At 44.5% G+C, this 13,231-nt stretch overlaps 3 protein-coding genes across 3 annotated transcripts; all 3 read left to right on the top strand.

Annotated features, from left to right (window-relative positions):
* The first annotated feature begins 542 nt into the window (after positions 1 to 542).
* EV420DRAFT_1168557 (uncharacterized protein) lies at positions 543 to 1,295 on the top strand. Its single transcript, XM_060466180.1, has 2 exons — positions 543 to 629; positions 692 to 1,295. The coding sequence occupies exon 2, from the start codon at positions 788 to 790 to the stop codon at positions 1,133 to 1,135; it is 348 nt and encodes a 115-aa protein (XP_060323425.1). The 5' UTR covers positions 543 to 629; positions 692 to 787; the 3' UTR covers positions 1,136 to 1,295.
* Positions 1,296 to 1,930: 635 nt separating this feature from the next.
* Positions 1,931 to 3,373, top strand: EV420DRAFT_1733477 (uncharacterized protein; the record flags this gene model as incomplete). The annotated part of the gene is made up of 2 exons (XM_060479955.1): positions 1,931 to 1,939; positions 1,998 to 3,373. The coding sequence occupies 2 exons, from the start codon at positions 1,931 to 1,933 to the stop codon at positions 2,991 to 2,993; spliced, it is 1,005 nt and encodes a 334-aa protein (XP_060323426.1). The 3' UTR covers positions 2,994 to 3,373.
* A 2,441-nt stretch (positions 3,374 to 5,814) lies between these two features.
* Positions 5,815 to 6,331, top strand: EV420DRAFT_1220201 (uncharacterized protein; the record flags this gene model as incomplete). Its single annotated transcript, XM_060466448.1, has 2 exons — positions 5,815 to 5,902; positions 5,928 to 6,331. Coding segments are annotated over 2 exons (492 nt in total), but the record flags the coding sequence as incomplete, so codon positions are not given.
* Between the last annotated feature and the right edge of the window lie 6,900 nt (positions 6,332 to 13,231).

The following is a 13,231-nucleotide window of genomic DNA, read 5'->3' on the forward strand; positions in this document are numbered from 1 at the left end:
CACACCAGCTGCGACTTCCCCGATATATGAAAGCTGTAGAGAATAGCCTGTAAGAAGTACAGGGTTTTAATAAGATGAATGATATAGATAGTATTCCTGCGACGCATCATTGGCACTGAAAAAATGGTATTCGCGACGGAGAGACCTCAAGGTATACCGTCATGAAGCTGATGTGTAATATTTTGATGCATGCAGTCAAACGTTGGTGCGAGGAGGTGGCGGTAGTCAAGTGATAGTAGTAGAGACGGCCATGGGGAAGTCAGAATCGAAGCACGAGCCTACGGCCCTACGAGACTTACATCGCATAACGCCCACAAATCACGTCGAGATGTGCTCTAGACAAATAATATTACTTTCAACACGAGTAATCAATAAATCGCTTGCGGCCTACAATATTCCGTCATTTCTGCGCCAAATCATCGCCGAGAACATAAATCACGGGTACATGATTGATGGCGCTGTATCTACAGCATTAAGTGCACAGGATTTTCGGCAGTGCCGCTGATGGCGAGCTGTGGCACACATGATGGTCCAGGCGCTAGTTTGAATAACCTCCTTCTTACCACCAGGACAGCACGAGTAACACATTCTGCGCTACCACATCTTGATGGCAATCCGCACCTTGGAAGGTATGTGTGGTTGTCTGACTTTCGATCCTTGCTATTCTTATTCCGCTAATAACGCATTTCAGAGAACCTTTACATATTCCAATTATGAGAGCCTCCCCAGGGTCACACTCTCTGCTCTCACTGAGACCGGCAAAGCAGAATCAACTATTCCAGTGCCGATGCAACGCTCCTACACAGGTATAATGCCTGTCATACGATCCGCTCTCGCTGACACTCCCTGCGCCGACCTCGGTATGAATGGAGTCTTGAAGGAGCTCAATACAAAACTCGGCACGTCATATACTATCAACCACTCTATTTTGTCATCCGTTCTTGAATCCTTCATCAGACAAGATTACGACTTTGGCACTCTCTATGCTAATTTGCGTCCATATTGGCATGACTTGACCACTGTCAAATGCCTCCACCAAGCATGGAATCAGGATCAGGAAATGCGACAAAATCGGATCATGAATAAAAGAATCCCAGATGGAAATATTCCGCCTCGGCGTGTTTTGTCAACATGAATCTGTCTCCCCCGTGTACACGTGATTGATATCAACTTTCAGTTTCTTGAGTATCGTGAGCGCTTACAGGCCCAATCAACATCATCCGACATGGGGGTTATCCTCAACTCAGTTGCCCCAGCGAAGCTCAAAGGTTAACCCTGAATATTGACTGTATGTTGAGTACAATACTGATTCCTGTAATCTAGCATCGGCTTCTGATGACTGGATGGATGCCATGATACGTGCCAAGAGAAAGACAAAAACCCAGCCGGCGATTACAAGCCCAACAGCAGAATTTGATCGCTATTTTAATTCAGCGCCTGTTGAAAAGGAACTGTGTCCAGACATCATAGCCTGGTGGGGAGTGAGTTGCGTTGATAACTGTTTTATTGCTCTGACTGATCTGCTTGCAGTTGCATCGATCTGACTGGCCAGTCATGTCAGCTATGGCTCGTGATTATCTAGCAATTCCTGGGTCGTCAACGCCTTCGGAATGAGCTTTCTCAAGCGCTGCAAGAACAGATGCAAAGCTCCGGCACCGCATGAAGCCAGAGAAGTTCGGCGGCCTCCAGAGGCTCAAAGGGGCATACAGGGATGGTCGCATGAGCGCTCAAAACGAGGCGTGGATGTCAATTGAGCCTGATTTTGGCCCTTTTGAGGACTCAGATGACGAGGATAAATACTTAGATACTAAAAAAGCCTTTATGGCCTCTCGTCGTAGTTTAGAATAGCATAGATCGTAGTTTAAAATAGCATAGGCTTAATTTTGTAAAAAACCTGGTTCAAACCTGGTTCGCACCTGAACCTGAACCTATGAACCCGGTGCGATGGGGTGCAGGTTCTGGTCCATCTTGGGTCTGCACCGAACCTGTTGGTGCAGGTTCAGGTTCAACCAAAATTGGCTGAACCTGAACCGCACCGAACCGCGGAAACACTAGTATGGGATCTGTTTGCCAATCGGGTGGTGCCATTCTGGGTTGCAAACAAATGGCCTTCGCCCATATCCCATGCATGGGTGTCTGACAAGGAGCAGAGGGATGTGTGTACATCAATCAATGGATATGAATGGCCCGTGCCAATTCCCAAAGATGTGGACCTCAATCACATCCGGATTGAGATGCTGAACCTTGGAGCAGAGTATGTGTGGCTAGATGTCCTGTGTTTGAGGCAAAAGGGTGGGTGCAGGGAGGATCTATGCAGAGAAGAATGGAAGGTCGATGTTCCAACCATTGGAGCTATCTATTGTATTACAGGCTTCAGGATGGTGGTATATTACCTCAGTGGGCTTGGTCGACCTTTTTTTTTGACGTCAGATGACTTGGAAAGTGATCATTGTTGGTTCAGACGTGCATGGACACTTCAGGAGGTTGACAAGGATTATGTAATTGGTGGGGAGACTGAGCATCACTGGATGGACAAAAACATGCAAAGAAGAGTCAACAAACACCTACAATCATTGAAGTATGCAAAGGGGCCTTGGTTATTTGACTTACTGCAGGAGATGTGGAATCGTGTGTCAACAAAGCCTCTCGATAAAGTGGCAGGTTTGGCATACTTTATCTCTAAGAGTTCTATCCCAATATACGATGAGTTGCAATCTGAAGAAGATGCCTGGGTAGCACTTACGGAGGTGATGTCTGAAGATTATTGTTTGCAGTTGCTCTTCTTATACTCTGAGCCTGGGGATGGATGTGGACGCTGGCAACCATCATGGAACCAGTTAATGGTGATGGAGATTATACCAGATGATAGCCTTATATTGGGGATAGGGACACTTGGGACTGAGGAGACAGGTGCTGACTGGTATGAGGGACCCTGTATCAAGTCAGGTTATTTGTGGGGATTGGGTCAGGTATCAAACAAAGAGATATCTTGACGGGGCGAATTGGTGGTCAGAGATCATATCGGAGCACCCCATATAATTGGGACCCTCGCTTACCATGCATACCCGATACCTGATGGCTGGTATACTCTCTTCGGTGAGGGTTATAATTCCTTCGGAAGCTCATTATATTGGGTGGTAGGGCAAAAACGATGGGATGGGAAGTCTGAAAAAGTGTCAGTGATCCAAATCACAGATCATTGCAACTATTGGGAGCCTTGGACAATTAGTGATGCACAAGTCATTGCTAAAACATTTCTTTGTTGAAAATAGGATACTTAATGGCTTACTTTGCACAAGTGTACTGACAGAGAGGCAGGATGAAGAGTAGGCTTATGGCACTGTTCACTTACACAGTTACACTTAGAAGAGATCTCAATAGTCTGGATTTTGTTTCTATCTCTCTCAATGTACTTTCTTATGCTATACATCCAGGATTTCTACATTTAATGCGCTTCAGCCTCGATCCAGCGCTAAAGAACCCAGAAGAAGTAGAGAGAACATCAATGGAGACCAGATGAACCCCCTCCCCCCCCCCCTGGCTCATTCTTATTTCAACCTGATTTGTGTTTCAAAGGCTACAGATACTCATGATGGATTTATCCCCTATTGGAAACTACACACATGTCAATAAATAGTTCTCACTAAAAGCCTCAATCTCTTGAGAGGAAGAAAGGCTGCCTAAGGAAATGTGAAATGCAAGAAAAATGTGAAAGGTGTGTTGAGATAAATACCGATACAACCATGCACCTGTAGATACTGTAATTAGAATATTTGTATATATTATATTTCAAAGCCTCCACAGTGGCAGCCACGTAGCGCTGCCCATTCCTTTCTTGTTTCCTCAGTTCATCATCATTACGACTGAGGTATGTTTCTTACTTACTCATTACTTTATTCTATTACTTACTTCTGATGTAGTATATTAATTTAGACTTCATCAGGTTATGGGCCCTGCACTCTAACCAACCCTGATCTCGTGCTCAGACTGTTCCAGATGTCCTCACCCCCTTGTGCCTCACTTGTGACCACCAAATCAAGGTTTCACTTTGATTCCATGCTTCTCTTTCCCAGACCAGGGTTTTACTTTGGTTCTCCTCTGATCCTGGCATCTTTCTGCTGGCACTGCCATGTCATAGCACATCATGTGATCAGTTTGCCATGTTGTTTCATATCACATGACTCCATCACATTCCGGATCCCTCCATTCCGTTCCATTTATGTCCAAAACTCTGGCTGACAGTCCTCCCGCTAAAAGTACTGTTCAGTCTGCTCCCTCCACTATGTCCTGGGAAATTCCTAGTGCCAATGCTACCTCTTACTTCCCTACAAAGAAGGATAGCAAGCTTGTAGAAGAGGAGAATTATTTAGTTTGGGCTGCACGAATGAAGACTGCATTCTTGATCGTAGATCTTTGGGATATCATTACAACTGATTGTCAATGTAAGGATTCAGAGGTGTCGAAGATGTGCCAGCCACACATGGCAATCTGGCAATCGGATTAGAGTTGAAGCCACATGAGAACCTTCGTGTCTCTTCTCCTCGAGTCATTTGTTCGTCTGCTCACTCAGCAATGAGTCAGACATGGACACCAGTAGGTAGTAGTATATTCTAGAAGTACATACCTTGTAGTATATATACCAGGGATCTTAGCCTCCAATATTCATTGCTTTAGGACCTATTAACTTAATCTCTCTCAAACGGTCGAGTCTCTCAGTTTACCACTGCACATACCACCTTCATTACATCCTATTCTACAACAAGAGGGGAAAACCACTCTTGCTCTGTGGACGAAGAAGAATCTTGTTGCTCTAGGACTAATGCAGAGCTGCCTCAGCGACAAACTCATTGCACTGACAACTAACAAGACAAATGTCTTTTGTATCTGGCAGATGGTTGAATTGCAGATGAGTCAGAAAGGTTCAGGATCTATCATGCTATGGTTCTGCCAGCTTACCAGCCTGATGAACCTTGGATCTGATATCTCTGAACACATCGCACACTTTCAGGAAGCCCTTCACCATCTTGCTATCACTGAATGGGTTATTCCCAAGCATATTGCTGCCTGCATCCTACTGTCCACGCTCCCGTATGACCCCAATGAAGCCGATTCTTGGGATGGAACAGTGAAGCAAATCAAAATTGACAAGACCAGCACCACCTCTGCCACTATCAATGTTCTCCTGGATGAGAAACGTCACTGCTGCTGCTAACATCAATGAGCAGCAAAAGTAGGAATCTGCTATGGCTGCACTTGATTGCCAGGCCAAGTCCCATGGCAAGCTCTATTGTAGCAATTGCCATAAGGAGACTAATCATATTGCTGCTGACTGTTGGGTGCCCGGTGATGGAAAGGAAGATCAAGGTCCCAAGAAAAAAGAAGTCTAATACTAGGGGCAAAACTAAAAAGCATGATAAGGGCAAGGAGAAGGCCCAACATGCTACTGATGATGTATCCTCAGAAGAGGAAGATTCCAATGTAATTATGATCGAGAAAGCTTTCAATACTACTACTTCCCACTATGATACGTCCGATCACATTGAGAATCCAGCAACTAAGGACCAAGTGTACAGTGCACATACAGCTGGCCAGTCAGCTATCATCATTGACTCTGGAACATCCTCACATATTCATTCTATTCAGTCCAATTTTAAATCTCTCTCATCCTCATCTGGCAATATCAATGGTTTTGGCAATGGAAGGAGGAGAATTGAGGGAAGAGGTGAAGTTCATGTTACTGCTAAGCTACCAAAGAAGGGTTGTGCTCATCTAAAACTCCAGAATACCTGCTTCGTGCTGGATTCTCACCCCAGTCTGATTTCTGTATCAAGACTTGACGATGCAAAGTGCTATACTCTCTTTGGAAATGGCAAATGTGTTACCTTCGAAAAGGATGACCATGGTAAACTCATTCAGGATGCTATTAGGATGGAGAACATCATATGTACCACCACTAAGCAGTCTTGACCGCCTCTATCACCTCAATGTTCCAGGATCATCTAGGGATACCTCATACAATACAACAACTTCCCTGAAGCCAACAAAGCTACAGTCCTTGCATGAAGCATTGGGACACCTTGGTCATTGCAATATCAAAGGCATGGTTATCAAGGGAAATGTTTTGGGGATATGCCTTTCTACAAAGGAGTTGTCTGAGGATCCAGGCATTTGCGCTACATGTGCACAAGGCAAGAGCAAGCATGCTTCATTCCCACCTAGGGGGAGCAGCTTAGCTAAAAATATACTTGACCTTGTTCATTCAGATCAATGGGGACCTGCCCCGGTCCAGTCGTATCATGGATACCGATATCTATACACCTTTACTGATGACTGTAAACGTTGGGTCTGGGTTTATTTCCTTAGGAGAAAGAGTGATGCCTTCCAAGCCTTCAAGAATGGCTCACTGAAGTGGAGAGAGAGACTGGTTGAAAGCTCAAAAAGTACCAAGTCGATAATGGTGGAGAATTCATCACCAATGAGTGGAAGAAATTCATGCAAGAGCATGGAATTCACTACTGTACCTCTTCTCCTAATACTCCTGAGCAAAATGGAGTAGCTGAGAGCCTGAACCGTGTCATCTTTGACCAAGTTTGTGCTATTCTCATTGATTCTGGTCTTCTGATGTTCCTATGGCCTGAGGCTGTACAATACATCATCTGGAACAAGAACCGAAACCCTGCCTCTGCTCTCCATGGGAAAACTCCTTATCAGGCTCACCATGGCAAGCCACCAGATCTCAAAAATATACATTGTTTTAGTGCTAGAGCATTCCTTCATATTGATAAATCTCAGAGGGATAACAAGCTTGCTCTGAGAGCCACAGAATGCATTTTTGTAGGCTACTCAGACTCTCAAAAAGCCTTCAGAGTTTATATGCCTGAGAAACGTAAATTCTATAACTCAGTGCATGTTAAGGTGGATGATACAATTATGGGATACAGTCACAAGACTGAGAGGGAGAATTCTACTCTGACCAATTATTCCATTTTAAAACCTCAAATAGAAGAAGATAAAGATGAAGACAGCCTTCCACCTTCTCCCTCCACCAAAAAACCTCCTGAAGCACCCACCAATCCTGTCTCTGAGCCAGCACCTAAGTGCCAGCAGAAACCTAGGGAACTACCTCCACCTCATGATAAGTCCAAGCGTATAATGGGACTTGAACCCAATACTCAAGCCAGGATATTGGAGGAACCTGACACAACTCCAGGGGGAGATTCCACTTCTGTTGACAACTCTGAGAATGATCCTCTCTCAGAAATCGCTCAACTTGCAGTCGCCATGTTTGTTTATGCAAATGAAATTGCTGGACTGACAGAGGAGGAGACAAAGCAAGAGCCTCACTCCTACAAAGAAGCGATGAACTCTCCTGACTGCGATCTTTGGGAGGATGCCATGATGTCTGAATTCTGCAAGGTTACAGCCACTAAAACCTACGAGTTGGTTGATTTACCTAAGGGATCTAATGCACTTGGCAGCACTTGGGCATTCAGAATCAAGCACGATGAGACTCATGCTATCACTGAGTATAAGACTCATATCTGTGTCCAAGGGTTCACCCAAATTCCTGGGGTTGACTATCTAGATACGTATGCTCCCATGTCCAAGATTGAAATTGTGCGCCTTCTTCTTTCTATGGCTGCCATTCATGACTGGGAATTCCATACTGTTGATGTCAACTCCACTTTCCTGAACAGTGCGCTACCACCTGATCAGACTGTCTATGTCAAACAGCCTCAAGGATTTGTTGTCAAAGGCTAGGAGAATAAAGTCCGGAAGCTGCTTAAAGCCCTTTATGGCCTGAAGCAAGCTACTCTCCTCTGGTACAACAAGCTGAAGACAATCATGATCAAACTGGGATTCAAGGTTTGCATCAGTGATCCTTGCATCTTCATCCATGTACATTCCAGACAACTTTCCATTGTTTCTTGCCACGTTGATGATTTTGGTCTCTTCTGCAATTCAGTAGCTGAAGTCAAGCTCCTTAAATCTGAGATAAGCCAGCATGTTGCTATCAAAGATGGTGGTGAAGGACATTTCCTTCTTGGCATTGAAATCATTCATGACTGGAAAGCTCATACCATTTCTCTCTCCCATCGTCACTACATCAAGGATTTAGCCAAGTGCTTTAGACTTGATAATGGGCAAGATATTTGGACACCGATGAATCCCTCTGTCAAATTGTCTAAGGATGACTGTCCAAAGACTGAGGAAGACATCACATACATGAAGACAGTTCCCTATCAATCTGCTGTTGGTGGCCTGATGCATGCTGCTGTCATAACTTGTCCTCATCTGGCTTTCTGCACTCATAAGGTTGCGCAGTTCATGCAAAACCCTGGTAAAGCCCATTGGAACGCAGTCAAGCACATCATCCAATATGTGTACACCACTCGCAATAAGGTCCTTACACTAGGGGGAGCTTCTCCAAAGCCTGGAGTTTCTCCACTCCATGTATATTGTGATGCAGATTATGCCAATGAAAAAGATCATGCTTGTTCAGTGTCTGGTTATGCTCTGTTCTATGGAAATCAAGGTGCATTTGCCTGGTCAGCAAAGAAACAGACTGCCACTGCTCTCTCTACTGGTGAGGCTGAGTACTATTCTAGCACTCATTGTGGACATGAGATTGTTTGGATCTGCCAATTCCTTTGTGAGATTGGATTCAAAGAATCTGCACCAACTCCTCTCAAAATTGATAGTACTTCAGCCATCCATACTATTGATACTCCAGACCAAGTCAGCAATCACACAAAGCATATCAATATTGCTTATCACTGGATCTGTGAAGCAGTGAGGGCAAAGATCATGCAACCGGAGTATGTGCCTACTGAGGAGAATGTTGCAGACATTTGCACTAAGTCTTTGATGAGACCAAAGCATGAAAAGTTCTCTCAAATGCTGGGCATGTGTCCTTGCCAGGATGCAAGTTGAGGGGGAGTGTTGAGGTAAATACTGATACAACCATGCACCTGTAGATACTGTAATTAGAATATTTATATATATTATATTTCAAAGCCTCCACAGTGGCAGCCACATAGTGCTGCCCATTCCTTTCTTGTTTCCTCAGTTCATCATCATTACGACTGAGGTATGTTTCTTACTTACTCATTACTTTATTCTATTACTTACTTCTGATGTAGTATATTAATTTAGACTTCATCAGGTAATATATCAAGTTCATCATCATTACGACTGAGTATATTAATTTAGACTTCATCAAGGTGCTTGTATGCTGAAGCTGAACTTGGAAGCTAAACATCATGACTGTTTTTAATTCAGTTCTCAAAGATATAAAACAACAAAAATGTACCTGTCTCCTGTAATATGTCACAAAATTTTAGCAGACACAACTAGATCCAGGTGTACAGGTATAATTCCTCAATAACATGCCAACTTCATATCCATGTCAGCTAGAATGGGTAAGGAAATCACCCAGTAACATGGAACTCTGGTCCTAGAAGAGGTGAACAGGAATTCCATGTCTGTTTTTTAAAGTTGAGGTAGGTAGGATCAACCAATCCATCAGGGGACGCCAGGAAAGAGAAGCCATAAGTCTGAGTGTGTGAGTTCATATTGCTGATTAGAAGAAGTGGCAGAGTGTTGGGCTGTCCCATTTCAATCATTGGTTCTTGGTTCATGTGCACACAGAAATTCAGAAGCCCAGTAGTTTACAGCTACCAGAATACAGGAAATACATTCTCAGTCCCATGTCAGGACAAGCAAAAAGATAGGAATCATACAGTTATATACAAAGAGTGGGGCTGATGTAGCACTCAATTAATTTGTCATGGGACACTATCAAGAAATAAGGTGAGAATCCTATCAACTAGATGAGACTAACTCAATAAACTGGATGTTGTCCTCTGAAGCTCTTTCAGAAGGATGACCCATTGAGGTTAGTGCGAGTGACATTCATGGGTCTCCACAAAAAGTCATCTGTATGAGGAACTGCATCATCAAAGCCTCGTGAGGTGCACTCTGCCAGCTTGTCTTGTTTATGGATTTGGCATAAGAAACCTTCTGCAGCATCAAAAAATTATAACACTGGAGAATAAAGATGACTCACCCCTATGCCTCAGGCCTCAAATTCAAAGCTCAAAGAGTTGAACCCATTTCTAGTTTTTGATCCATGATTTGCAACCTCAATGACACCAGTCCTGCATTCATGGATCATCTTCTAATGGCTAGGCTGCCAATTAGAATATCGACTGAAGAACCTTTGGAAAGGAACAGTGAGGAAGCAAGATGAACCTGTGAAGTGGGAGCGCAATTATGGTTGTGAGAAAGCCTTTCAGATTGAAACAGTTGCCAGATGTGCATGGGCCTGCTATGTGCTGGAATTGTTTGGCACCCATGCGACTGTGACATCTGCACTCTCTTGAAGATTGCTGACTGGCTGAAGAACTGAATGATCCCTGGTATCCAGCCCTGGAAAAGGATAGCAAGGCTAATCTTCCATAATCAACTTCCTGTGCTCTTATCTGTTGACTGGTTTTCCTTGAACACAAATAGTATGGTGACCTCCATGTTACTCTGAGCTGCCTGGGAGTTGATTTTTTTTTGCAGATGTGATGCATTGCTTTCTGACTGGGATGGAATGCACAAAGAGGATGATGAGGACTGGGCAGAAGTGCAGTGCACCAAAAAGGTTTCCATGCCCAACATGATGAAGATCCACTGATCACACACAAGACTAGGGACACTCATACCCAGTGGTCCTTACTGCTACTGCCAACCTGCTGAAGAGGCTGGCTGTGGGCACCTGTGGAATAGTGAGCGGGCTAAAAGGCGAACCTCAAAAACCCACACACACACTCACACAACTACACAAACTACAATCACCCTCATAAGTTCTCAGGGGAGCGATTATTTCTAATGCGATCTGACTATACTTCAATATCTCGAAGAGTTTCCCTTATCCTCAGTGCTCTTAGCGAAGCTAAGCTTTCTCTAATGAATTCCTAAGTCTAGGAACTTTTTACAGGAAGGTCGTTCACTGGCGCGACGCAACCTTCAAGGCAGATTTGAGTTATAATACACAAGGGACACTGATCCCAACAGAAACAGAGGCAATACACACCGAAACTTTAGTGAGCTCACTAAAAGAACACCACAGGCAAGCACTGACTTAGTCCGCTCGCTACACAACTGTATGTAGGGGTTCTCCAACTAACTCCAGCAGGTTATCTCGACTCAAGAACACTTCAGAAGCACTCGGAAACAGATTCAGAAACGGAACTTCGAACAGAACTGACATGGAACAGACTGAAACAGAACAGAACAGATCTCAGATTTCCACTTCAACACATTCTCTGAACAGACTTATCACACTTAACAGAACAGAAACAGCATCACTGATTCGTATTCACTCTGACTAAGTTCTCAAAAGTCTTATCAAAAGGGTATCTCGTATTTCTCTGAGTGAGCTCGCTAATTCTATGCACAGCTTGAAGTCACAAACTGATCCTTTGTTACAGTACTGCCTTCAACGCATGCATGGGAACTTGGGGGCTCGAAAACTTGGCCTCTACCTACTGTAACCAGCCTACTTATACTACAGGGGAATTAGAATTACAAACATCGAGCAGTACCCAGACTCCTACATGCGTAGCATGTTGCCACTGCCACCTTACTGAGCATCTGAGTTGGACTTCCCAGTTTTAGTCTCATTTCTATAGTGAGCTCGCTAAACACGTGCCAAGAGGTGCTCTCCCGACACCTGCGGGCTTGTTCTCTAGCGACCGACAGGTCTAGGCACACAGAACTATCAGTTCTGGCATATGTTGTTCAAGACTTCTTTCTTGGATTCACAGAGGCTTCTCGTAGACACGGCAACAAGTGAGTCTTCGAACAATGGGACTCAGAACAATGGAACGCAGGCTCGCGGACTTCGGCCGAAGCCCATTGCCCAAGCTTGTGCCGGTGATATCTGTCATCTTGCTTAAGGATTTCCCCAGATTTTCAGGTATGACATGTCACAGTTAGCGAGCACGCTAAGTATTCTCAGTGTCACTGCAATCTTCAAAGTTCTATCTAGCTCCTGTGAGTGTGCTTGTAAGTTAGAGCCTAAGGCATTGGGTATAGGGTTTGGCCTTCTCATCACCCATGCCTGTCAGGTACAGTGCCGTGACTAAGTCCTGTTTAGAATCCCGTTGCTGTTTATGCCATAAGTTATACTTGTGATCAGCAAAAGTGATAGCTGCTACCAAATATGGACATGGCTGATTATTATTTTTTTTTTGTTTGTGCTACTTCGCTAATGTCATTCTGCTTCTTTTTCTGATGCCCAAAGACACAATGCGACATGAACATGATGAGGCAGCAAAAAACCAGTTCATTGGTGCTATGCTCACTACACACAAATTAAATGAAAGTGCCCTTCTCACTGGCATTCCATACGAGACGGCACGAAAAATCTGGCGGAAGTACAGGGAGCATGGTTCCATCGAAAATCTACCCTGTAGTGGATGGCCGAAGAAGATTGATGAGCGTACATCACGTCGTCTTGCCTGTGCAGCTGTAAAAAACCACCGACTGCCACTTAGAGACCTCAGTAATGAAGTTGGTATTGATGTGAGTGAGAAGGTTATTGCCAAGGCCTTGGAGGACCATGGACTGCATCGATGTGTTGCACAGAAATGACCCTTTCTCTCTGCAGACCAAAAGAAGGCATGAAAACAATGGGCAAAGGATCACAAGGAGCAGGATTGGAGGAAGGTGGTTTGGTCAGATGAATGTTACATCCATCTCGATGATAAGACAGGTCGGATTTTTGTGACACGGTGTGTTGATGAAGAGTTGGATGAGAGCTGTGTAGTGCCAACATTTAAGCAGTCTTCCATGCGTGTAATGGTGTGGGGATGTGTCGCATTGGGGTGGAAGGGGCCGTTAGCTGTTCTTGAGTATCCTGGTGGAAAAGGTGGAGGAATGACAGCAGCTCGCTATCAGGAGCAAGTGCTAGAGGGTCAGTTGAAGGTGTTTTGGAAGGATTTGGAGGAAGCCCAGCCAGGACTTGCCTTCCAGCAAGATGGCGCACCAAGTCATACAGCCAAGACCACCAAACGCTGGCTTGTGCAAAATGACATCCCTCTCTTTCCTCATCCACCAAATTCTCCTGATATCAACCCCATCGAACCAGTCTGGCATGAGCTCAAGAAGTGTCTCCATGCACTCCCAAGGCATCCGACAAGCACCAAGGCACTGCAAGAGGCGGTTTTGCAAGAGTGGG

Source organism: Desarmillaria tabescens, assembly GCF_030435595.1.
Source record: "Desarmillaria tabescens strain CCBAS 213 chromosome Unknown EV420scaffold_81, whole genome shotgun sequence".
In the NCBI taxonomy this organism is placed as follows: Eukaryota; Fungi; Basidiomycota; class Agaricomycetes; order Agaricales; family Physalacriaceae; genus Desarmillaria; species Desarmillaria tabescens.